We start from the raw sequence: 26613 nt of genomic DNA on the forward strand, positions 1-26613 counted from the left end.
TCTTCTGTGTAGCTTTAGGTTAACCCTTTTTATAGCTCTACCTTGTCCCGCAATTTCGAATCTGAAGCACCCACATTCCTGAATCAGACAGACTTCTAAAATCACTTCTTCATCTCCTCCGTTCAGCACTAAATCGCACGGCAGAAACATACTTAATATTAGCTGAATTCTAGCTCAACTTACCCAAACCGACTAACTTGAACCCCTAATTTATCGAAATTCTCTCTTGACCCATTGAACACAATCCTCGAGAACCTGGTTAGCTGCGGCTAGACTTAGCAAGGCACCTGGCTTAGTGACATGAACATGGCAGTAGAACTAGGTCTCGTTCTACCTGATTTCTTGGCTTAAAACATCTTACAACTCCTGTTTGGGAGCAATCCAGGTTCTCTCTCTTTCGTGGCTTCAAAATCCTGTCTAAACCCTTGGCAACCCTCTTTGGACCATGGCCAGAGCAGCGGTAGGGAGAGAAGACTTGAACTGATGCTGCAAGACAGGACCACTCATTCGAACATTTCTACAAACACCTGATATGCCACGAACAGATTGGTGATGGTCATGTACAGATTGCATTTTAGACCACACATCAACTCCTTCCCTGCAAGCAATTACGAATTCAGAACAAACCCATTCATTTAACCATTCGACAAAATCAACAACAACCACCAATCTTCATTATTCACTCACAAATGGTACTGTTTCAGCTCCCTCTCTTTGGCTGGTTTCTTGAACAAACTCTGCCCAAATCTATCACAAATTGGTATCCCAGCTCCGTCTCCTTACTAACTTCTGAAATATGTCCAACAATTCGAACACAATCCTATAATTTCACATCTCGGACCAACGAATTCCAATGGTAACAATACCTGCTCTTCCCTGTATTTCCGGCACAAAGAAAACCCAAAACCATCACAGACTCATACACAAGTCTACCGTGTTGTTCTTGCCTTTGTGAACCTGTCCTAGCCAGTCGAATACGACCCCTGGTCCCATGGTTTGCCTGCGGGAACTTGGTGCAGCTGCTGCTGTTGTGACAGGAAGAAATAGAATCTGTCTTGTTTGAGCTCGACCTAGGTTTGATGTAAAGCAGGAGGATTCACCCCTTAACGAACTGTAATCTGTATTTAACAATCCTCAGATGGTTGTCCCTTATCCTTTGCTGTCCTCCTGATAGCACTCGCCTTTAAAATGACATTCCTTTCCAGATTGCAATTGTTTCTTATTCTTTTATTAGTCCGATGACTCCAAAACACCTATAAAATGCAAATAAAGCATAATATACATAATTTACAAGAGAAATAGCTAAGAATAACGTATGAAATTGACACTCAAATGATATAATTTAGGCATTTATCAAGGAGATGAAGGCAGAATGATAAGGTGATATCATTCTTTCTAGATGCTTTTAATGTTATTTGCCATCAGTTCATATTAAATTTTATATGGGGTGTTACTTAATCCTATTGGTCTGAAATTGTTTGGCATACCAATTGCGCCACTATGGGAAAACTACTGGGTGATCGAGTTTATAACGAGCGTTATTATCAAGAACGTCAGCGATATCATGAGTATCGCTGGCGTCATACATCCCATCGCGAGATATAAGTAGTATTCCTGGCGATATTAAGATTATCGACTAGTAGATATTTTGCAACGGCTATTTCACTCCTACTGGTTCCTATATATACGCCCTTGTATTTCTCCAAGTTACTCACACCTACTTCTACCTATATTTCACCACTTTCTCTATCTCTATTCTCATTTTAAATTTCATAATCATCAATGGCGAGATCCAACGAAGAGAGGAATGTTATTATGAATCGGTTTAGATTACAACAAGAAATGCATCGAAGGAGGTTGCAACAACTTGATGATGAGGAAGCTGAAGATAATAAACTAATCGACACTTTTATGCTTGTACATACGGGCCAAATACCTAGAGTTCCAGAGCCACAAGAAGTATTCTCAAGAAGGTATACGTATCGAGGGAGGGAATTTTACCATCAGAAGCTGATGCACAATTATTTTCTTCCCAATTGTGTGTACTCTGATCAAAATTTTCAAGGTCGATTTTGTATGCCTCGTAATCTGGTGATAAAGATTATTAAAGAGCTTTGTCGAGTAGAACCTCAATTTAATTATCAGTTTGATGCACTCAATATTAGAGGTCATAGTCCTGAACAAAATATTACTTCGGCTTTAAGGATTCTAGGTTGTGGCATACCAGCGGATCATGCAAACGATGAGTACCTTCGTATGGGTAAAACAACTTCTTTCACTTATCTTTCATTGTTTTGTGAAGTAATGATTAATCATTTTGGTCCAACATATTTACGAAAACCAACCAAGGAAGATGTTAGAAAAATATTGGGGGAGAATGAGGAAAGGAGATTTCCAGGAATGATAGGTAGTCTTGACTGTATGCATTGGGTATGGAATGGATGCCCCGTTTATTGGGACGGTCAACATAAGGGTCACTATCCTAAACCAACCGTTATCCTTGAAGCTTTTGCTTCTTATGATTGTTGGATATGACGCACTTTTTTTGGTCTTCCGGGTACACAGAATGATATTAATGTTATGCAAAAGTCGCCTCTGTTTGAAGATCAGAAGTATGGAATTTGTCCCCAAGTCCATTTCACGATCAACGACCATCAATACACTCATCGGTATTATCTTGCAGATGGTATCTACCCAAAATGGTCCACCTTGGTTCAATGCTACCGTCAGCCTCCTGCCGGTGCGTTGGGGCGTTCATACCGGTATTTTAACACCGCCCAAATGGGAGCGAGGAAGGATGTGGAACGCGCTTTTGGAATTTTGAAGAGGAAGTTCGCTATCATTTGTGGCCCATATCGTAGGTTGAGTGCTCGTGAAATGCACAAGACCATGCTCACTTGTATAATTCTTGATAACATGGTCATTCAGGAAACCCGTCATGATTCAGAGTGGATTAACTATGAAGATGAAGATTTGAGGCCAGAGATTCAACCACAAAAAGGGGTCCCTGCAAGGAATTATGCTCAAATGACTAATTACATTCACAACGAGAATTTGTATGACAGTTTAAGAGATGATCTGAGAGTGAATCTTTGGGCAGAGCATGGAGATAAGTTATGTATTTTAAGTTATATTTAAGTTATTTTGGTTTATTTGTTATGTATTTTGGTTTAATTATTAAGTTATGTTGGTTTAAGTTATATATTTTGGTTTGATTATATTTATGTATTTTTGTTTAATTATTAAGTTATGCATTTTAAGTTATGTTCTTTGGTTTAATTATATTTATGTATTTTGGTTTAAGTTAATATGCGAAACTTATTTAAGTGGACTGCGACAATATTTCAAGTTAATCAACTTTTTATTTCAAACTAAATATTAAGCAGAATGCAAGAACAACATATCAAATTAAAATGCAATACTTCAAATTAAAACTTAAATTAATACATCAATCATCTAGAGGAACTACTACATCGAGCCCATCATCGGACTCATCCTCGTCATCACCATGGTTGTTAGTAAATCCAGCTTGTTGTTCAATTTGTGCTTGAATCCTGTCAAATTCGATTTTTCACACATGTTTTTGTTGGGCGTTCATAATTGAAGTGTTAGCTTGAAGAATGTTATGCTTGTCACAGTCAAACCCAAATTTTTCTTGAGAAAGACGACTTTTCTTACTCTCCTTGTTTTGAAATTTCCTATCAACTGCTCTTTGCTTCTCGATGGTCTTTTGATGTTCCATAAACTCCGTCATGTTAAATCCACCGGAATTTTCGCCTTCTTGGGCTAATTTTCTAGCCCCTGGAAGTTTTCTCTTACCACCATCATCATTGAGAACTAAGTTCGCATTTAGGTTTCTCGGGGTATCTGGTGAAGAATTTGATGGACTTGGTGAAAATGGTGAAGAATTTGGTGTTGAGGGAGATGAATTATATGGTGACCTTTCAGGTACTTGTTGATTACCTACTAACACATCTGGATTATATTTGTTCAACACCTTCAAAATATGATAACAACTTTCGAAAGCTAACTTTTTGCCATGTTTTAGCTGCCAAACCGTACAAACCTTTCTTTCAACATCAACATCCACAAGACCACTCTCCCAGCCTCTCTTGGCTTGCATTATCAATCCAACATAAGCGGTTACTTCCCTGTTGATTACAATTAAGTGTTCTGCCAACCATTTTGCATCACGAGAATTGATGTTCATGGTTTCTTCTTCATATTTACGAAATATATTTTCCCACCATCGATACAATCTTGGGTAAAAAAAATATAATTACGACAAATGCATTCATCTTCTATCATGGTGTATTTTGCACCCTGGACTTTGACCTTTTTACCTTTACCGTTGCCTTGGCTTTGAGATTGTGAATCCATATTACAAGAAATTAAGAATTGTAGAGAAGGTGTGATTGTTTTAGATTTGAATAAGATTGAGAGATTGAGAAATTCTAGAAAGATTTAGAAATTCTGGTGTGAGTTGAAATGAGTTCGAAATTGGGTATTTATAAAGGGGAAGAATTGTGGTCGTTGGATGAGGAACTGATAAGCGATGATCAGATCAGTGAGCGGTGTACTGACTAACGTTGGCGCTGGAATGACCAGCGAGCGAGATTATGACCATCGAGCGATGAAACTCTATCCCTCGCTGGAAACTCCACCGTGTATGTTATATGTTATAATTGACATATAGCCATATGAGTTTGGCAGTTTGGCATACCCATAGTGAGTGCATATATGACAAAATCGGATGTTTGCCATATGCATAGGAATAGGCCTTAGGATGTTTTATTTTTGGTATAATAAAAAAGAGATATTTTGTAAAAGGGTCGTAAGTTTATTTCCTAATTAGGGTCTGGGTCTTAGAACATGCGGTTGATGCATTAGGGTCGTAGACTAACCAATGACCGTTAACCAACTGTTAGCTGACCTTTTTTTTATTGCTTAATACCCCGACCTTTAATTGACCAGCGTTGACAGTTAGAGTTTGTTAAAATTGATAGTTGTCTCGTCTTTTTCCATCTTCTTCCGCTTCTAACGAGGAATTCTAGTTTTTCCTACCATCTAATAGAATTCTTTACCGTCAGCCTCCATTTCTACTAACGCCACAGCAGCTCCACCAGAATCAAAAGAATGTTTGATAACTCTAAAGAAATAAAAATTACAGCTTCCAAGTATTAACAATTTTTCAAAAAAGAAAACTCCTTATCAACACCATCGGTATGACCAGTTCTTTTGGCATATGCATATACTCAAATATGATTTAAGATTAACTATTTGACAGAAGATTAACTATTTTGACCGATATGATATGACATCTATTGATCAGATTAGTTTGATTAATATTTGAAGTTGGAATTAAGTCTTAAAATCTTTCCCCAAGATCGCACTTCTTATAACGCTTAACTATCGTTGCATTCAAGCTAAAACAGAGTACCTATTTTCCTATATATGAACCATTGATTTATTCTCAGAAAAAAAACTCAAGACCAAATTTGATCAGAACTTATCCCAAACTCATAACCCAAATTCAAAATCAAATTGAACTTAATCCTAAAATCCATTTGCTACACAGAAACCCCTAAAAGCAATTAAATGTTCAAGTCAAAAACTTAAAAAACTTAGAATTCTAGATTATGAAAAGTTAATGGTGTGAGCATTTCAACGGATCCTTCATTAATTTTGTTGTGTGTTTATGTTTTATAAATACAAATATTGTGTCGTCAAATTTACTGTATAAAAACTAAGTTGACGAAGTTTGGATAGTTTGAGATTTGAATTCAAATATCCGCCAATTAGTTATTGGGTCCGGTAGGGTGGAATCAGGTTATCTTTTAAAACAAAGCAAGGATAAAATTTCAAATATCATTTTAATAAGGGTCTTTTTGTAAGAATTAAAGATGGTCAAAATGGTCTTGGGTGAGTCAACGACCCAAAGACATCAACTACATGTTTTACGACCCAGATCCTAATTAGGTATTAAAGTTACGACCCATTTACAAAATAACTCTAAAAAAAATGAAAGTTTCATTTAGTTCTGGGTTGATTGTCTTAATTTTGAAAATTTCTTGAATCGAAGTTACAATTTGAGATCCTATTAGCTCCCAGTTATGTTTAAAAAAACCAACTGGGAACCCATCTGGTCCTGATGATTTATTAGCTTACATGGTTTTGACTACATTCCATATTTCAGGCTCACTAGGGAGGGCCATAAGTCTGTATTGTCTTTTTCAGTTGTTATATTTGGGATGAGATTCAGAATCTCATTGTGAGTCGTGGTGGGGGAGACAGTAAATAAATCAACAAAATGGTTTCTTATGAGACCACTCATTTCAGATCAATTCTGTTAAAGGGGCGGCATGATCCATTAGAGGGGCGACAACCTAATAAGACAAAAAGGGTCATTACATGGTAATTCATGCCACCCCTTATCAAAAAAAAATATGGAAATGACCAATTAACCCTTATTATTAATAATCAAGATTAGTGATGATAATCAAGATTAGTGTTGATAATCAAGATTAGTGTTGATAATTAATTTTCACTTATAATAACTCTAAAATCATATTTTTAGAGTTGAAAAAAAAATTTGTGAAGAGAAGAAAAAAGACATTTTTGTGAAACCCTAGATTTTGATTCACTCAACCAAAATGAGTGATTCCAGTGACAAATTTGAGATGGGTGAATCTCTAAATTAGTTCCCATTAGCTTTGTGTCGCTCAAAATTATCTAAAGTACGTAAAAAAAATCGAAACTTTTAAAATTTCAGAAGAACTTACGGTTGGAATTTAGCTCGTTACCAACCGTAACTCTCAGTTACGGTTCCAAAAGTATCGAATACCAACCGTAACTGGTTCAATTTGGGGAAAACCTAATCGTAATACCAGTTACGGTTGGTAGAATGACAACATATAGCAACCGTAACAAATTACGGTTGGTAACTAATGAATCGAGATCAACCGTAATTAATCTACGGTTGGTAAGGTTATTTGAGTTACAAGTCGTAACTCAAATACGGTTGGTAACAGTGATGCAATTACAAACCGTACGTAAAAAAAATATGAAACATCCAGGACAACTTACGGTTCGTAACTTAAGTAACGAGACCAACCGTAAGTAATTTACGGTTGGAAAAAAAATTCGTAACTGAATATTTTATCTCAAAATCAAGAACTTACGGTTGGTATTTGAGTTAAATGAACCGTAACATCAACCAAATCTATAGTTACGGTTCCAATTGGAGTTATTACCAACCGTAACTCACATGCAACACAGAAATTTCAATTTCAATTTTGATCCAAAACCCTAATTTTTGATACAAAACTAACTTAAATCAAACACAATAAACAAAACCCTAACTGGGTCTTTTGGAAATATAGTTTTCAATCAACGATTATCAATTTTTCAAATCGCTGATTAATCGAGGACGGTGAAAATTTCAATTTTAATGGAGGAGGAGAAGAGAAGAGAAGATGAAAAAAATCAAAAAAACTGTTTTGATTTTTCTGATTCCATTAAGTTAAAAATAGGAGTAGGGTAATCTGGTCAATTTACACCCCCTATAGGACATCCCCTAACCAATAAGAGGGACATTTCTATCACCCTTGCCGCCTCTCCAATGGAACATGTCGTCCCTTTAACAGGATTGTTTCAGATTTATCTGAGACAACCTGGCCATTTTGATCTGTCAAACAATTTATTTTATTACATTTCCTTCTTTTTAGAGTTTTGATGTGAAAATACTTAGTATTACGTTCACCTAAATTAACCGTATTATCTCGTGATAATTGTTTTGCTACTGATTCTTGAATATCGTGTAAATTTTCCAGTTCTAGAGTTTTTTTTCCAGTTCTAGAGTTTTTTTGCTTTGTTTTCATGTGTGAAAGGATTATTGGTGTGTACTGCATTAAGGTTCTCTATTTGTTTCAAGACCTTCATGATTTCCCGGTCAAGCGCTCCAAAAACGAGCTTCTTCCAGTTAATTAGGTTTTCGCCTAGTGTTCTAAGGTTTTCTAAAAAAGCCTCTTTTTAAAAAAAAAGGTAGCCGACAACTTAATATTAAGAGTACGAGGGAACCTCTTTTTTTAGAAAAAAGGAAAAAAGATGCAACAAATTACATGGCGGAAAGCAAATTTGACGTCGTACGAGGAAGAGGGGTTTTCTTTATTATAGTATAAGATAAGATGAGATATTTTTAGTTTCAATGTTTAAATTATATTATTGGATAAAAAATATAACATTAACTTGTTAAGCTAAGCTCCAACAACATAGTACTACATTAATTGAACAGGTTGTTGTGCTAGTCTACCATCGAGTCTCATGAATAACCTAGCCAAAGCCTACCATCGAGTCTCATGAATAATCTAGCCAAAGGAACTGAAACAGATGGGGCTGAGATTGTGTTACAAGGAGGGCAAACTAACCTACCTTCCATGTTAATTTTTTTTATTTTTAATCGTTTCGAAATAACAAAAAATGATATGGAAAAGATGTAAGCATGAATAAAGTATTTCAATCTTGCGCAGTATGCGAAAGAAATGGTTTTATCTGATCAACCAGCACTTGATGCGTATCAGCCGACCGTCAAATGTGAGGTTAAAAGCTTTTCGATTTTCTTAAGTGAATTTTATGGTCTTAATGGTTGTACATGGTAAACGTCTTTCATCTGTATTCATACAAATTCCCTTCGGTTTCTGATATTTGTGTCCCAAAAATGTTGCTATGAACATTAGCTGCTGATGGGAAAGGTGAAACGAGAAAATTTGTATATCATATTAAAAGCAGAATACCAGTGTAATTATAACAAAACAGAATAGGAGCAATAGGAGATTATATGTTATACACTTATACTACGAGTTGTGAGTGCGAGCCAGATAAGACCATAGAAGAATCCGTCTTGGTCGATCAAGATACCTAGCTTGCCAAGCTGGCTCATCACTTTCATATACAAAACCACTCTTTCCATACAACCTTCTCGCTGGTTCATTCTCAAAAGCTACATGGACGTATAGATCAGTTATGCCTGAAAACAAAACACAAACAAATATGAATTCAAGATGGCCTTCAATCATGAATTTTCTGTGTAGATTGGGTCACACTAAAAATCCACATTCAAGTCTAATTAGATTTGTACCTGGCACTACAAAAAACAGATTTTGCTACTACCTTTATCACTACAACCAAAGAAATCAGTTTTGAGGCCTTCAAACTTCACAAGCTGGAATATAAACCGTAGAACAACAACAACAGAAAGACTTTTGAATGTTCAAGAGCAACTACAAAGATTTTGAAATTATACCTTCCTTCTTTACACATCAACTAAATACATCTTTTCAGATTTTCAAACATCCCGTTTCTCAAAATCGCTAAACACAAGTATAACTTACGAAACTGCTGCTGTTTTCATCTTAAATTAGTATACCCTAATGTCATGGAACCGTTTGGTCTTTCTATAGGCTTTATGTTTTCATCAGCGAATTCTTCAAACATATGACAATAACTATTCAACGTTTATATATAACTGAAAGAGATTGTTACCCCATTCTTGAGCAACTTTTTTTGACTTGGATACCAATAAATAGCCGAGACCGTTTCTCTGCAGCTCCTTGGCTACACATACATTGCTCAAATATGCCCTTGAAACATCAGCACCACTGCCCTGTTAAAGTGCGCAAGGAAAGATCATTTAGAGAATGCCAGAACCGCAGGAGCTAAATTAAATAACATCTTAGTACCAGAAAGAGATGGTTAGAAGTTCCTCAAACAAATCACAATAATTTTAAGGTTGAATACTTAACCTACACATGGAATTAGCGTCTTTCTCATCAATTCTGACACATTTTTGCTCAACTTGAGTAGACCCAATACAAGCCTGGATGGTAGCTAGGGTTGACAAATAAAGAAACACCAATAACCATGCTCTAGCTCATATAAATAAAATTATGCTATGATGACTCCCTCCCTCCCTCGGTACCAAAAATGAACAATCTGGAGTTCATTTCTTCAAGATATTTGAAAGATCTCTTTGACGAGATAACATCAAGGTAGTACAGAAGCAACTACTGTGCCTTTTTCTCAGGATTAAATATATAAAGGTCTTTCCTTGCATGCAGAATATATATGCCATTGACTGATACTATTCCAGAAAAATGTAACTTTCATCATGTGCCTACTATAGTTATACGCCGCGGCTTCGCCGTGCGGCGCTTTACTCCCATGACAACATAGATAATGTGCGAAATAATATTGAGACCAATACCTGTGGCCTCTTCCCTGTTATTTCATCCGGAAGTCTCACGCACTGGTTTATGTCAAGAGTTCCAATGACTACTCGGTCTTCTCCATTAGCAGAATACTACAAAAGATGATCATTAAAAAACCAAGTAAAAACTTTTATTTCACCGACAAAAAACAAGTTAACAAAAAATGTGAAACATAAATGACTGTATTTTATTCAAATACTAGTATGTTCTTTGGATGGATATGTGTTTAACACAGAAGACATTTCCAATTTAGTCTTAACCATATCTGTGCATTATGGGATTGAGTTTGCCATACCTTGCATGCTGAACATAGTTCATCCGAAGAGCTCGACATGCGTGACAATGGAAGAGTGACATTTACGCAACACACCCTTTTAAACCCTTCCCTTGTCCCGGCGATGCGTTCTTTGGACGCTTCAAATTCAAGCTCGGCCAAGTGCTTCTTGTGATCCTAATAGAACTTAACAAGAAATGCATACCTTCAGGACCAACAAAGATAAACTATACATTACTTTTTCCTATTGAATGAACTCCAAAGACTGCATCACATAAGAGTAAATCTTACAGAGTTATGATAAATACTACTTAAAATCATAAATAGCTTTAATTCATTCTAACTATGTCAGCCACAAGTGCAATGCACCAGTACATGAGTAGGCAGATTGACGAGGCATTGTTTAAGCCCAGAGACGTTGGTAAACGTATAAAATGGGACATATTAACTAGGCACTCTGTAAATCCAAAAATCACCATGATTAGATATTTTTACATTGTGTAAGTTCCACCCTACTTGCTCGCATGGTAAGCTGGCCTTAGATGTAGCGCCCTTCTGGATGCCCTAATTCTTGGAATGGAAAACCGTTTGGTGCAAATGCCATGATCCGAGGGTTATCAGGGCACCAAGACGAGGTGAGTAATTAGCGTGGAACTATCATTTTCGATATTTTTACACGATGGAAGTTAAGCCGAGCTTGACAGGCTGGCGTAAAAACTATGTTATACATTTATGAGATGATCTCTAGCCTACCCGGTACTTGCTGCTGGAAAAAGGCTTTGGTTTTGGTTTGGAAGTTAAGCCGAGCAACATAAGTTTCTGAAAAATAAAATTCAAAATAAGAGAAATATTTAAAAGCATTGAATTTATGAATCCAATACTCACTTCGATACCAAAAGATTGCTTGAAATCATAGAAAGATCGAACTCGAAGGCAAGCAGAAGCCCAAATTTCATCTTCAGCAACAGCAACAGAAATATCTAAAGCAGAGGTATCTAAAGTAAGGGTTTTATCACTTGTACAGAGTTGACTACAAATAAGGGATTGGAATTTGGTTTTAGAAAAGAGATGTACATTTGATTTGCTGATTCTAGGGTTTCTTAAATTAGGGAAAATTATTCCAGAATTACAGTGATTTTGTCTCGAAATTAAATTGGGAAGAAAAATCGATGAACAAGAAGAAGAAGTTAGAATCGCCATTGAAGATTCTCAATTTCTTGTTCTATCCTTTACTTGGCTATTTAAAATATTCTCCTCCTCTGAAATTCCATATTTATAGACACGTTTTTTTTTTTGAAGCATTAGACACGTATTTACCCAAACTACAACTTTCATTTTTTTTTTTTTTTTTGCGGTAAAATTGCTGACGCGTACATTTTGCGTTTGGCATAGTGACCTTGTTCTAGATAAAAAATAAGGTGTCCTCTTTAACTTGTATACGTATACGTGTTAAGGTGCATTAAATTAACATCTTTTTGCATTGGAAACAAAATTTATTTGTTTTATTGCAATGAAAACAACAATTCTTTGCATTGGTAACATGATTTGTTGTTTTTAATGCAATAATTACCAATTTCTAGTAGAATAAGACAAAAATACACAATTTTCAGTACCATTAAACAATTATTTATTAAATTTTAACATGTATACTGGTATACAAGTTAACATAACCCAAAAATCAGAGCTACACAAATCTTATATTTCCCCAAAAATGTGGGAGTGTAGGATTTGGTGCAGACATTGCCTAATAAATTGCACTCCTTCCATTTAGATTTAGGCTAAAATGAAGAGAAAAAAAATCATAATAGTATATATTTTATAGAAACGGAGGTAGCAGAGCACAGAGTCAAGTATTCATCCGGTTACTCATTTATCAGTATTACAAATCCCTAGTCTTCAATTTTTCTCTCTCATTCCTTCTTCTTCTCCAACAAAACCATCAAAAACAACTCTTCTTTGACAGATTTCTTCATTATTCCTTGCTTTCTAGGTTAGTTAGTAGATTAGTTTAGTTTCTATTATGTTTTCTACTTATCTACACTGTTTTGGTGGTTTTATTTACTCTTAGGTTTATCTTCTGTTTAATGACGATTTTGGGTTATTGTGTTGGGTTCTAAGATCAAAAGTGATGCTCTCCAACGACGAAATCTCCATATTTGTTGTCTCCGGTGACAAACTCTTCATCGGAATCTTCATCATCAACTTATCCGGCGACGAAATCTTCATCGGTGGTCTTTTTGACGACGGAAGCTTCATTACTATTTACAAGAGATTTGAGCAAATCACTCCTAATTTGGGAGCATTTCTTTCTAAAGAAGAAAAACAAACTAAATGGTTGGAATTTAATTCCGAGAAAAACCATCGTTCTTCCAATTTAATCGGCTTTTATCCATACTTGTATTTGTCTTACTCCTGTAATCCTTCTCTTTCTCTTGTCGGATTTCTCGGTATTGTACTCTTACGGTATGTTCTTGTTACTTTGTATTCTCTTATTTTCGATCTTAAACTCATTGTAACCTTGAAATCCCATTAATGAAAAGATTCCTTGTTTATCGAAAAAAAAAATTTACAAATCCCTAATTTTTCTCATTAGCTGACTGCCTGCACCAAAGTTTTCCATACATGTTTCACCTAGAATAAGAATTCTAAGTAGATCACTGCAAATTCATCCAAGCTGCAACCAAACACATCGTCCACCATATGAATGTCTAAAACTCCCAACATTTCATAAATGACACATTTCCAAATAAATACGAAGCGGCTAAGCCCTGTAGGCTGTAGTCACTTCAAGAACCCACACCCCCTTTTTTTTTTTTTTGCATAAAATACAGAGAACCTGAAGCAGATATTAATGAGCTTGAAAAAGAAACTCAGGATTGATTACGAAGTAGTTGTATATCCATTTTATCCATAAATGTTGGTTCTTTCTGTTTGTACCCAGTAAATACACTGTAACGATGCTTATATTCAGAGTACATTGAAGCTCCATATGTACTAGTTTGGCAGCAGAAAACAATTTCAGGAATCTCAATACAATGAATGGCAAATCAACAAGCAATAGAGGTTGTTGAAATTTAACAACTTAAATGATCCCTGTGGAAGCCATTCACTTGGCACTATATTTACAAGCTCACAACAGTGTACAACCACCAAAATAATCAACCAATCCTTTTTTTTTCTATGCAAATTTTAGTCCCAAGTAACGGAAGGACATAACAAATCTTACACGAAAAATAATGGATAATTAGGAATTTTCTATATATCACGCTGTTTCTCTTGTGTTTTTCATTCAGCCACCAGCAAAGAAGAAAACCATGATCTCCGACTCTCGGTTTGAGATGCAGATCTTCGTAGATTTGACCTTGAACACCTACCCAAATGATCTCTTAATCTTCTGTCAGTAGCACAATGAACTAATGAAGGACTAGTATCTGGTGCTCCCATACAAAAAGTAGATGAGTTGATTTTCATTGATGAGAACCTCTGACAACTGAGATTGCGGAAAGAAGGTGATGCACAAAGGGGTAATATCCGGCTGCAATGATTGTCAGGTTTGGAATATGGGGCTAACATTGAAGTACGGTCGGATGCTTCACCTGAACATGCACAGAGAGTTAAAGACAAACTTGTTCTCGGAAACTCTTTATTGATTGGAGCTGTACCGGGAAGTTTAACAAAAGAAACTATCCCATGACGACAAAGAGGGCATGCAATTGAGCCTGGAGGGCTGTGTGGAATGGTCGAGTTGCTGTTGGTAGAACATAGATATAATGCACATTGTGTGCAGAACTCATGATCACAACCTGCAGAAGGTTAAGAGTATCAGAATTTCCACTTGGTTGGATATCAACCATATCAAGAAAGAGATAAGGATAACACCTAAAAGTACTGACGTTGCGATGTGCAAATCAGGGTTAGTTTCAGAAACCATTTCCACTCCAGTTTAATTATTTTCAGTAAAATGAGAACTGAGAACAATAACTCCCTATATTAGGTTTTGTAATGGAGGTTACCTTCTGCAGCCACTGTGCATTCTCTCTCCAAACAAACAACACATGGATCAATGGTTGTGGCTTGTGTATCATTGTTCTTCCATCCACATTCTCTGCAAAAGTAAGAGTGATTGTCAAAGACATAAAATGTTCCAATTCACATCAAACTGAAGAATATAGAAAAATATGATTTAAACTAGGTCCAGTTCAACTAGACATGAAAACAAACTACCAAATTGAAAAACCATGGATGAGCTAATAACAGGGAAATGATAAAACTGGAACCAAGACTGAATTTTTGAGTCTCCAGAAGAAGTTAAAATATGTCAGGAAAATTGATATTTCAACATGTAATTTCCACGGTATATCCCCTACAGAAATTTAGGCTATCATTTTTGCTTTTCGCCATTCTCCATGAGCAAAGTTAGCACTCTTCCCTTCTAACCTTCGAGGAACTCCTTGATTTGTAACAAAATTCTGATGTATGTTAACCACGCCATATATTTTGGTCAATTAGCTACCCCATTTAAATTAAATTGGGTTCTCTTTTTCGCTATAATTTTCTGTTTAACACTCCAAGTTCTCATCCTTAATCATCATCTAAGTTTATTAAGTATCTTACAGCAAATTTCCTCCTTTTCCACCTTGCATCAGATAGGTTGAATCATAAATTGAAGGTAACTGGGTGCGAGGATGTCTTCCCACAACTTTTTATGCCATTCTAACATTAGTTAAAGAAGTTTGGGTTAGAGAAGGAATTTAAAGGTGAGTGTGTCTGCTTTCCGATGTGGCACAACGCTTATATACTAAACACTTGAGCACTGGAGAGGCTCTAATTGTGATTTTGTCATTAAAGCACCTGTCATACTACCAAAGCATCCTTCAGTTTCGTAATTTACAACTTAGTAATTGTACCAGATTTTTGATGCAGTGTCATGTACATCAATAAGTATCCACATTGAAAACCTCACTCACCTAGCAATCTTGATAATGCTCATAAGGGGGAGAGAGAGATACGATGAAGGAGGAATTTGAAGTCGTTCTTCTGGCTGTTTACTCAGAAGTTCGTCAAGACCCACTCTATGCCACGAACGAGCAACCATCAAGGGTGTCCACCTAAGTAGTTAACACAATAAAACAATATTTAATTGGAAAACACTTTAACCAAAAGCAGAAATTATAACTCAATGCCATAAGAAATTGGAGCACACTTATTAAGCGCATAAACACATAATAAGTGGTAACGGTAAGTATTTTTCAGACAGCATGTTTCTCTAAGGAAACACAAAACATTTTACGACATCGAACTGTTTAGTACTACGAAAATTTCAGAAAATACATACCCAGTGGCATTTTCAGCATTCAGGTCAGCACCTCTTGCAATCAAAAGCTGGATTCCAAATAAGATAAGTCAATACTCATTCTCAGCATCATATTTCCATAGCTTGTCAGTAAATTACCACAAAAATTCAACATACTTGACAACATTGTGCATTTCCGCCACATGCAGCATAATGAAGTGGTGTGCTACCTGCCCCTGCAAGGATGCAACAAATACGATAACATAAATCCACCTAGAGTGAGAGAAAACTAATTATAATGAATCAAGATTTTAGATCCTTTATTTGGTTTAAGAGGCGTTGTAGGCCCCAGCTCAAGGCAGGAGTCCAGTGGTTTCCGCTATATTTGCTTAAGCGGCCATCATGAAAAAATCGACATTCAAAGCCTTCACTATAAGTTACTTGCTATTACTTGTTTCACCAAAACATACATTCTAACAAAAAGAAGGCCAAGGGATTATGATGTGTCAGTCAAATGCCGAACCTAAGCACTGTGTTAAGATGCATGTTTCCGTTTGTCAACACAGTGAAAAATGAACAGAAGTAAAAAGTAAGGGGGGCTACCAATTAGGTCAATCGTTGTTCCGTCTTCCACAGTAACCTCAGAAACACGAGCTCCCAAGTCCAACAGCAAATGGACGGTCTCGACATGCCCATTCAGTACTGCCATATGGAGGGCAGTAATACCCCCATCTGCGGGTGTATTAATTATTTCATGAAGAGCACTGTAAAAACAAAGTAAACCAAATAAGAAAAATGAAATAGAGAAGGAAAAAACAAAAAATTCTATAAAGTTTGACTTTACCCTTCATCAAAGTCTATTGCAAGTTCTTTACTACATCTTTTTCTCATGATACTCCAAAAGTTGGGGATGCTGGGAATGTAATCGGCAAGAATGAGACGAATGCATCGTGAATGCCCGTTCAATGCAGCAAAATGCAGTGCTGTACCCCCATTCAAATAGTCCACTCTATGAATCTAAAACACAATTACCAAAAAAAAATTTCTTCAGATATTACAGTAACTGAAATTATAAAGAGGAAAAAACACAGAAGAAAATTTTACATTGGCTCCGAAAAGCATCAGGGTTTGAACAACCTCCCAGTGACCATGTTGACATGCTTGCATCAAAGCAGTCTGTTCATCTCAATAAAATCAACAGATTATAAAAAGGAATCAATATCACAAAAAATCCCTGGTTAACCTTTGAAATTTCCTAATGTGTTGTAAGGAATCATTACCTGTCCACGGTAGTTCCTGACGTTAATATCAACTCCTGATTCAACCAACAGGTAGACAATCTAAAAACAAAAACAAGAGTCACGTCAAATTTTGAAATGGTCAAAACAAGTTATCACAAGCTAAAGACAAAAGCAAAAGAGACTAATTGCTCTACATGAATTGTAAAACCACTGAATTCAAAACAATGCAAATTGATATTTGCAATCCCATTCTTTATGCTAAATGCAATACCCATCAGTTCAATACAATCCAAATGAATACCGACAATTAAAAAAACAGACACCTATTGACATGAGTTGTATTGCCCTTAAATTCAATACATTCTAAACGGATATGATAACCAAGACACACAGATACAATAAACCAATTACAGCAAGTGGATTTAATAGAATTGGAATTGGAATATTACCTCATTGTGACCTTGGGAAGCAGAATAATGAAGAGGAGAATTTCTAACACCAAAAGTAGAATACCTAGCAAGACGAGGATTATATTCTAATAAAGCTTTAGCTTCCATAACATCACCATCTCTTGCAGCTGAAACTAAACGTTCCCCAGAAGCCGAGCATCCAAAAGAATTTCCCATTAAACTTAAAAATCTCATCATATACACAGAATACAACCAAATGAAATATTCATACTGAACACTTTCATATTTCCCATATCAAAAATTGCTTAAATTGAACATGAAATCTTTGTCACTGTATTATTAGTGAGTGATACAACGCAACCCATACAAGAAACTCACAATAGAACACCAATTCCAGAAGAATTATCAACAAACTAAAAAGGGAAAATGCTATCTTAACAAACAAAAAAACACCTTAATTTTGAAAAGATAGAGATTAAGTATGATAAAGAAAAGAAGATGGAAATCTCTGAGACTCAAGTTAGAATTTGACGTTATTTTGAAATTCTGATCAAATTCCTTCCTGGGTCTAACAGAGGTGAAAAGGAAAGAGGAGGAGAAATGGAGAAAGAAAAGGAGAATACAGTAGTTTCAATGGAGGAAAATAAAATGACCTCATTTTTTTTGTTGTTTAAACGAGAACAAAACAGAGATAATTAGTAAATTACTTCGTGGGTTAATTAATTTGTTAATTAAGACTTTTGTAACAATAAAATAAAGAAAAAGACTCGAGGAAATGGGGGATGATTAATTAAGGGAACACCCCCCCCACTTTGGAATGCTGCAGGCTCAAACCAACATGTCTTCCTGTAAGAAAAGCCTGTCTCCAACTCTCCCCCTCTCTCTCTCCATGATTGGATTTGGACGTGTTAAAAACTAGGTCAAAATAGTGGTAGTTAGGCTTTTAAGTATCATCATAATGTCACTTCTTTCTTCTTCTTTTTTTGGCGGAGAAACACGATGCAGTAACAAAGAAGAAAATTACAAACATCAATTGCGGGTTCTTTCCTCATCAAACTATCTTAAAAAAAAAAAAAAAAAGCCCCAATATCTTTCAAGCTAAATTTTCTAGCCCGACGTGCAAGCCGGTTAGCTAGCTTGTTCTTAGAACGCTAATATACACAAGCTTAAAACCAAAACAACTAGAAAAAGAAATCCGACATTCTTCCAAAATATCACTACATCTCCAATCCACTACACCGTTGCCTCTATTAACAAAATCCACCAGATGTAGGCAATCACTTACAACAGAACTTTAGACAGATTCAACTCCTTAGCCCGGGAGATTGCCAAAATTAACGCAGTCGCCTCAGCACCAACTGCGTCTGTAATCAGCCCAAAGCCCGATCTAGACCTCTTTACTTTACCTGCAGAATCACAGAGAATCATACCCACACCCATATTAAAGTTCTTGAATGAACCATCATAATATCACTTTTTGGTCAATGCATTTGGATCGGTTAAGTGCAAACGAGCATATTTGTCCATTCTCACCTCATAGTGGGTTGTCGTGCCAAGGAGGTGGGCAAACACTCAAATTTGGGAATTTACCCTTTCTGTCTCAGATTGAGCCGAACGTTTCAACAAGAGACGATCGGTTCAAACAGAGCCGCTCGTCTCAGTCAATAACGTTTATATTCATCCGACGGTCATAATCGCACTCCTTATAAATTCAATCAATTCCAACTCCAAAATAGCACCTTCTTCATCCAAAATTTCGTATATTTTCAATTCTCAAACTCTTTATCTCTAAAACAGTAGAAAAAAGTTAAAAAAAATGGCCATTCATCACAAAACCAAAATATTACAACAGAAAATCTCAAACTCTTAATTTCTAAAACAGTAGAAAAAAATTTAAAACAAATTTCAAAAAATGGACATTCATCACAAAACCAAAATACTATAATAGAAAATACTTCAAAGAAAACCCGCGACCCGAAGTATAATATGGATGAAGATAAGACTATTTGCAGAAGTTATATAACATTTACTCTTGATTCTATCAATGGTGCTCAACAACATCGTAATACTCTTTGGTGGAAAATTTTAAACAAGTTTGTCAATAAACTTGGAATATACAAAAACGCGATGCTTCGGGATTGTCGAGTCATTTTAATGCAAAGACAAGTTAGGTTGAATAGGGAGCAGAGATACTGAAGTCGGTTTGGTAAGTCACATTTCAAATGGTTTAATGGGTCTTTAAAACGTGTTATCTTTGTTGTAATAACTAATTTCAAATTATTTAAACTGCGGCGTAGAAAAACTCAGGAGGAATGGCAAAGAAAAAACTCTCCCGGTTTCAAGCACGAAACATGTTTCACATCCTCAGAAAGCTGAACTGATATAATCCGATCTGTTGAATGGATATCAAGTACCAAAGGAATCACCTTACGAGACTATAAATGTTTCTCAACAACTTGGGTCTCCTTATTCTTCACCAGAAACAAACTCAAACGTTAATCTCAATACTGGAAGTTTCCCACATGGTAATTATAATCTTAGTGTCAATGGAAATGCAAATAGACCTGATGAGGTGGTTGTCAAAAAAGAAAAAAAGAATCAGAAAGCCAACTCAAGATGCCGAACAATCATCAAATTTTTAGGATACCACCTTCAAGAATTTTTTGACAATAAAAAAAAAATTAATATTATTAAAATAGTAGAGCGTAAGAAAATGGTTTCATAAATGAGGAAAGGGTTGTAAGGCGGTTGAACAAAATTTGTTCAATGCGCACATCAGAGGAATCATGGGAATGGACATGTCAAGAATGAATGCTGCACAATTACAATTTTGGTAGGATGAATTTGATGAAGTTCAAGCATAGAAGGCACGCCAACAACAGTTAACATTGATTCTGATAAAGATGACTTAGAAGAGAATGAAAATGAAAAATAAAAGTATTGTCATTATACTTGTTTAGTTTGAGTTTTAGATTATGGATGTAATAGTTAGTTTTCAATTCAATGTAATCCTTACTTTAAAATACAATGTAATCTTTAGTTTTAATTTCAATTTCAACATTTGTTTAATCCAAATTACACAAACCATAAAATAAAAACAAACAAAAAATCCTATGATGATTTTTTCTTCTAAATTCAGCCCAATTATGCACAGTTAGATCCTACCTTAGTCTTAAATGTAAACCTCAATTCTTTATCTGGATAACTTGTCCAACTGGTATCCCGTCGTGTCTCCTTGATTACCATATTATGCAAAATGATGAAGGTGAGCATAACCCTGTTCATTTATACTGGTTTAAATGAACGATATGGTCCACAAATTATATGGAACTTCCTATTTAAAATTCCAAATGCTCGTTCAACATCCTTCCTACATGCCATCTGCTTCCCGTTGAAATGTATTCTGACACGGTGCACCTCCTTTTTGAGTAACTCTGTGTAAGCTTGAATTAAAGTTGACCACGCTGGATAAATTCCGTCCGCCAGAAAATACCTCATCTTATAGTTTTTACCACTGACAGTGAAATTTGTATTTAGAGCATCTCTATACTTTAGTTCTTCAAACAAAGGCATATTGTCGAAAATTATTGATGTTGTTATTTGACCCTGGGAGTCCAAAAAACATGCCATATCCAACAATCATAAGAAGCCACAGCTTCAAGAACAACTGTTGGTTTTGAGTAGTGCCTCTTATACTGCCCTTGTTAAGCATAAGGACATCCATGCCACACTCAGTGCATGCAATCAAGGTTACCTATCATTCTGGGAAAGTTTGTCTTTGCATTTTAACTAGTAATCAATCTATATCATCTTGTGTTAGTTGTCGCAAAAAAATGTGGACCAAAGTTTCGCAAAACATACCGAGATTTTCGTATGTTGTTGGTTTTGCTGTACAAATGTACTCATCACAGGAATCTGCTGGCATACCATAACCTATAATTCTTAAGGATGTTGTGACCTTTTGTTCATGACTATGCCCCCATATATTTCGTGCATCAAATTGATAGTTTAATTTTGGATTTACCCGGCAAATCTCTTCGATAAGCCTATTTACTAAGTATTGCGGCATGCGAAAGCGTCATTGAAAATCTTCATCGGAGAAAATACATCCGTTGATAAATAGATCAGGCATCATTGACTGATATCCTTTCTCTCGAAATATCCACTTATATCTTCTTGTCATTCTCGCGATACATGGCATGTGTATAATTGTATCATGACGTTCGACAAATTTTCCTTTTCGTCTGAATCTTCATCCATCTGATCATCCTGAAACATTTATTTTATTGTTGTTGGAGATATAATAATGCTACTGTCTACGCTTCCTTATTTTCCAAATTAGGATCCATAGAGAGAAATAAGTCTAATTGAAACGAATTATAACAAAAGGATTATATTGATAGAAGAAGTTTGATAGATAAAAGTTGTGTGAGTTTATTGGTGGATGGAAGATGATTTACATAGCTATAATAGGCATAGAGTTGTTGGGTTTAACGGTTAAAAATGTATACTGGTAGACACATTTTTGTGTCTGAGTTATCTCAATCCTCCGTAATGTTAGTGTTCATTTTTTGTATTTATTATGGTGTTTTCTGTGTGTAGGTGTTTTTGGAGAAATAAAGTTATATGGAAAAATTGGCTCGAAAAGTGGTATTTTTATCCCCGAAAATTTTTACCGACAACACCCTATATATTACTCAACCCCCCCCCCCCCCCCCCCCGGACCCCAATAATTACTAGGGAACCCCAGGTCCGGATAGGGTGCTCCAATCTTATTCTCGGATTAAAAGAAAATTTGGCGGGAAGATATGTTTCGAGAGATTTTCTCGCTGATTTGGACTGTTATCATCCTATTTTGACTAAACATGGTTGCTAAGTTACTCATAATCTAAGGAAGAGGGGTTGGCTGCACACAATTAGGCATGAGAGTATCCCGGGTTTTATTTTCTTCCCCGAGTTATTTGTTTATTTTTGGGAGGTTGGCGTGTGTTTTTAACGTTTTTGACTTCGTCTGGAACGTAAGTTCAGTGTGTTTGAAGTATATCAACACAAGCAGACGCGTGAAGGAGATTAGGAAAGAAAATATTTTCAAAATATCGCGTGTATTAGCAGGGAGTAAATGAATATTTTTAAGAGTTATTGACGCGTCATTCTATGATGTTGTGGTATTTGTAAGGTGTTGAAGGTGATTAGAGGGTTGATAGGGAGTTGGGGGAAAAATACAAAGCGAGAAATCACGAGTTTCAGAAGTTTTTCTGTTGGTGCATAGCAGTCTTTTATCTCGGAGTTTTTCTGTTCCTGAAGATCACGAAGAACATAATACTGCAAAAAGCAGTCTTTTATCTCGGAGTGTCGTTTATTTGAAAAACCTTGTAATAGTTGCTTTGAAACGTTTAGTTTGAATTTGCAACACTTGCTTTGTAACAGAGATTATGTAAAGCCTTACATTAAATTGCTTGCCACTACGGCTAATTATGAGTTGAAACCTGGTATTATTCAGATGATCCTTATATTTTTAGAAAAAGATGATGAAAACCCTTATTTCCATGTGAGGTACTTTGGAAAATATGCAGAACAATTAGGATTAAAGACCTTAGCGATAAAGTCTTGGAACTTAGGATGTTTCTATTTTCCATGAGTGATAAAGCTAAGTCTTGGTTGCAAAACCTACCATCTGAGTCTATGGAAACATGGGATGAAATTACTTTTGCTTTCTTTCAAAAATTTTACCCCAAGCATAAAACTGAATCAATTAGGCAGATAATTAGTGCCAGTATGCAACAAGAAGTAGAATCTTTTTATAGGTTTCTAGAAAGATTCAATTATCACTTGTCGCAATGTCCCCACCATGGGTTTGAGAAAATAAAACTAGTCCAAATTCTTTATGATGGTTTAGACTATATGACCAAAGCCATGGTCAAGCTTTTATGTGCTGGTGGGTTCCTTGAATAAAATTGTTGATCAAGCATATCCCTTTTTATAAGATATATCCGAAAAATTCCAACAATGGGAATCTTGCGTAGAACCCACTAAAAGACTCTTGGTTAATAGAAGTAACACCAACATGGTAGATGCGAGCTTTGGGTCATATGCTAAGTATACAACTTTATCTAGAAGGGTAGAAGCTTTAGAATTGAGTCAGTCTAAACATAAGTCTTTTCTTGAAACCGATGATAGGCTTAAAGCCTCTCAAGTCTCTAGTTGTGTGATAGAACCCAATATCTTTTGGAAATGATAATTAATAAAGAGTAAGATCATGCTCTTTATAACAACTCTAGGTTTGAAAATCGTCAGAAGTTTGACCCATATTCAGAAACCTTTAACCCCGGCTGGAAAAAAATTCTAACTTTTCATGGTCTCAGGGTCAGAATCAAGGTCAGACTAGTAATCTATAAGTTCCACCAAGGTTTAGTTATCCCAAGAATCCACTAGAGACAACCTACTCTCAAAACCCTTATGAGAAGAAAATGACTAGCTTAGAGAAATCTCTTACTATGTGAGCATAGAGCCAGCTTAGATTTCAACAGGAAACCGAACAGAATTTTCAATTTAATGCCCAAACTCTTACTAAGTAAGAACTTCAAGTAAGTTAAATATCCAAGACCCTAGGTGAGAGAGAGAGAGAGAATGGAAGGTTCCCTAGTCAAACTGATTTTAATCCTAGAGGAGACAAAACTTTCAATCATCTGAAATTTGTTACGACCCTTAGGAGTGGAAAGATAGTTGACAATAAGGTAGTCATACCTGATAGTGGACATATTGTAGTTCCACCTCCTACATCCCAAGAGGATCCATTATATGAAGAGACTGAAAAATCTCTAAGGATTCCAAATCAGTTTCTGATAGGACTACCTTTGTGCCTAGAGCCCCATATCCATAGTTGTTATCTCCAACAAGAAAGGAATCGACTTTCAACGAGATATCGGAAATATTTAAGCAGGTGAACATTAATATTTCGTTATTAGAAGAAATTAGGCAAATGCCTGCTTATGCCAAGTTCCTTAAATATCTTTGTACAAGAAAACATTAGCTTAATGTCCAGAAGAAAGCCTTTTTAGCTGGTCAAGTAAGTTCATTCATTCTGAACCAAATACCCCCCAAGTATAAAGACTTCGGATACCCCACCATATCTTGTGTGATTAGTAATCACATAGTTGATAAGGCATTGCTTGACTTAGAAGCTAGTGTTAACTTACTCCCTTATCATGTGTACACCCAGCTAGGTCTTGGTAAGTTGAAGCCGACCAAAATGACACTGCAGTTAGCAGATAGGTATGTCAAAGTCCATCGTGGTGTCATAGAATATGTTCCTATGAAGGTCGATAGGTTTATTTATCCAATGGATTTTTTTTTGTTCTAGATACCCAGCCTATTCAGGATCAAAGTGCTCAAATACCTGTGATTTTAGGTCGCCCATTTTTATCCACATCTAATGTTGTCATCAACTGTAGATCCATACTAATGAACATATCTTTTGGTAATGTAACTATTGAACTAAATACCTTTAATGTTACTAGACAACCTTTGGAGATTGATGATTTAAAAGAAGTGAATATGATTAACACTTTAGTTAAGGATCATTTGCAAGATACTTTGTTGGGTGATTTTTTAGATGAATTTGACGATAGTATTCTATTAAATTAGATGTGCGACCAGTCTCTAGAAAAAGTTCTCGAGTATTTTTCAGACTCTAAGGACCCTGAAATTCAAGCAATAATTTTAGGTATATCTGAGAGTAGTGATTACCCTGAGTTTGGAGGTAGTGATGATTCTTATGATCGTCAAGTATCCTTATTTGAAGTCCCTAACTTGGGACTCGAGCTTTGTGCGTCTAAGGTGTTACTTGAGTTTCTTCAGACTCTGCAACCCGGTCCTCCCGATACTACCCATGAGGGAATCCACCTACTAGAGACCCGTCGTTCGGTTGAAACCGTTTATCTGAACACTCATATAGAGCTCAAATGGACACCCCAGATAAATCTACTTGTCTTGACGAAACCTTAGATAAGGTTGTGCTCGGTTTGGTTATTTGCCTGGTCCAGTTCATGTGTTTAATATTTGTGTCTGCTCTATTTGGTATTGTTGACCCATAATTATTTCAGCTATTGGTATATGATTTTGAAAGGTGACTAGCCATTTTGTGGTACTTGGTGTCTAGATGAAGACTTTAAATTTAGCACTTACTGGGAGGTAACCCATGTAATACCCGATATTTTTATTTACCGTTTCGGGTCGGGTTATAACCGCCTTACTTTTTTACTTAGGTTGTAACTTTTGCCTTAGTCTAGTTGGGGTGTTTGGACTAGAAAAGCTACAAGTTAGGGTGGAAATAAAGTCACCTAATTTTATTTTAACAAGTAAAATAAAATAAATAGAAAATGAAAAGACAATTAAAAAGAATTTTATAAGTTAGAAAACATAAGGCTAGGAGAAGAAGAAAGAGAGGGAGCTAGAGATTTTTAGAGAAGAAGGATAAAGAAAAATCAAGATGAGTTTGTAGCAATTGATAGGTAGAATGTTTAATCCCTTTTCTCTTTGTGTTTCTTTGTTATACTTTGCTTTCAATTTTGTTTATTCTTACATCATTAGGGTTCTGAAATTTTTCTATTTAATTTTATGCATATTATTGATGATCAGACTTCTATCATTGGTATATAACATGATTGGGTATCAATATTTAAAATTTGAGAGTATTCCACCGTATATTCAGCGTTGAAAATTTTGTTTGAATTTGGGTGATAATTTTTGAATTTCTGGACAGTTTCGTGTTGATGTGGTTTTGATGTTCTTAGGCAGTTTTAATGATGTTAAAATGATTTGAGGTCTTAACAAAAGTTGTATATAAACATATTATCTTTCATTTTTCTTTGGAATTGCTTGATTTGAGAATAAAATGAATTTACTGTGAATATTTTTTAATATGATGTTATCTGCCCAGTTTTTAGAATGATCATATAAACCGAATATCTTTTGTTTGAACCGTTGGTTTTGTGTGAATGTTGGATATGTAATATATGAATATGTTAAGAATGTTCCTGTAAAATATGAAGATGATCAGACAAAGTTATGACCTGAAACACGTAATGTAAAATGTATGCAGTTAGTGTGTTTGATAAAATGCCTGAGATAA

General features: G+C 35.6%; 3 protein-coding genes across 3 annotated transcripts; 1 reads left to right on the forward strand and 2 right to left on the reverse strand.

Moving 5' to 3' along the window:
* The first annotated feature begins 2580 nt into the window (after nt 1-2580).
* LOC113294855 lies at nt 2581-3138 on the forward strand. Its single transcript, XM_026543232.1, has one exon. The coding sequence runs from the start codon at nt 2581-2583 to the stop codon at nt 3136-3138; it is 558 nt and encodes a 185-aa protein (XP_026399017.1).
* A 5607-nt stretch (nt 3139-8745) lies between these two features.
* LOC113297791 lies at nt 8746-11767 on the reverse strand. Its single transcript, XM_026546366.1, has 5 exons — nt 11425-11767; nt 10561-10716; nt 10262-10357; nt 9541-9661; nt 8746-9025 (listed from the first exon to the last, which is right to left on the reverse strand). The coding sequence occupies exons 1-5, from the start codon at nt 11737-11739 to the stop codon at nt 8853-8855; spliced, it is 861 nt and encodes a 286-aa protein (XP_026402151.1). The 5' UTR covers nt 11740-11767; the 3' UTR covers nt 8746-8852.
* Nucleotides 11768-13537: 1770 nt separating this feature from the next.
* Nucleotides 13538-18282, reverse strand: LOC113297792 (probable E3 ubiquitin-protein ligase XBOS32). The gene is made up of 10 exons (XM_026546367.1): nt 17523-18282; nt 17113-17172; nt 16937-17008; nt 16677-16849; nt 16436-16596; nt 16010-16068; nt 15875-15921; nt 15507-15647; nt 14553-14644; nt 13538-14342 (listed from the first exon to the last, which is right to left on the reverse strand). Exons 1-10 carry the CDS (start codon nt 17718-17720, stop codon nt 13825-13827), a joined length of 1521 nt encoding a protein of 506 aa, XP_026402152.1. The 5' UTR covers nt 17721-18282; the 3' UTR covers nt 13538-13824.
* Nucleotides 18283-26613: the final 8331 nt, after the last annotated feature.

Source organism: Papaver somniferum, chromosome 7 (assembly GCF_003573695.1).
Source record: "Papaver somniferum cultivar HN1 chromosome 7, ASM357369v1, whole genome shotgun sequence".
In the NCBI taxonomy this organism is placed as follows: Eukaryota; Viridiplantae; Streptophyta; class Magnoliopsida; order Ranunculales; family Papaveraceae; genus Papaver; species Papaver somniferum.

What these genes read in the sequence shown, in the direction of transcription:
- LOC113294855 (XM_026543232.1), top strand. Translation starts at nt 2,581, where the DNA reads ATGCAAAAGTCGCCTCTGTTTGAAGATCAGAAGTATGGAATTTGTCCC.
- LOC113297791 (XM_026546366.1), bottom strand. Translation starts at nt 11,739, where the DNA reads ATGGCGATTCTAACTTCTTCTTCTTGTTCATCGATTTTTCTTCCCAAT. An exon ending in AACTATGTTCAGCATGCAAG is followed by an intron (nt 10,358 to 10,560) that starts GTATGGCAAACT and finishes CATCTTTTGTAG; the next exon opens with TATTCTGCTAATGGAGAAGA. An exon ending in TAACAGGGAAGAGGCCACAG is followed by an intron (nt 9,662 to 10,261) that starts GTATTGGTCTCA and finishes GCACTTTAACAG; the next exon opens with GGCAGTGGTGCTGATGTTTC.
- LOC113297792 (XM_026546367.1), bottom strand. Translation starts at nt 17,720, where the DNA reads ATGATGAGATTTTTAAGTTTAATGGGAAATTCTTTTGGATGCTCGGCT. An exon ending in GCAATAGACTTTGATGAAGG is followed by an intron (nt 16,597 to 16,676) that starts GTAAAGTCAAAC and finishes TTGTTTTTACAG; the next exon opens with TGCTCTTCATGAAATAATTA. An exon ending in AACAACGATTGACCTAATTG is followed by an intron (nt 16,069 to 16,435) that starts GTAGCCCCCCTT and finishes GCATCCTTGCAG; the next exon opens with GGGCAGGTAGCACACCACTT.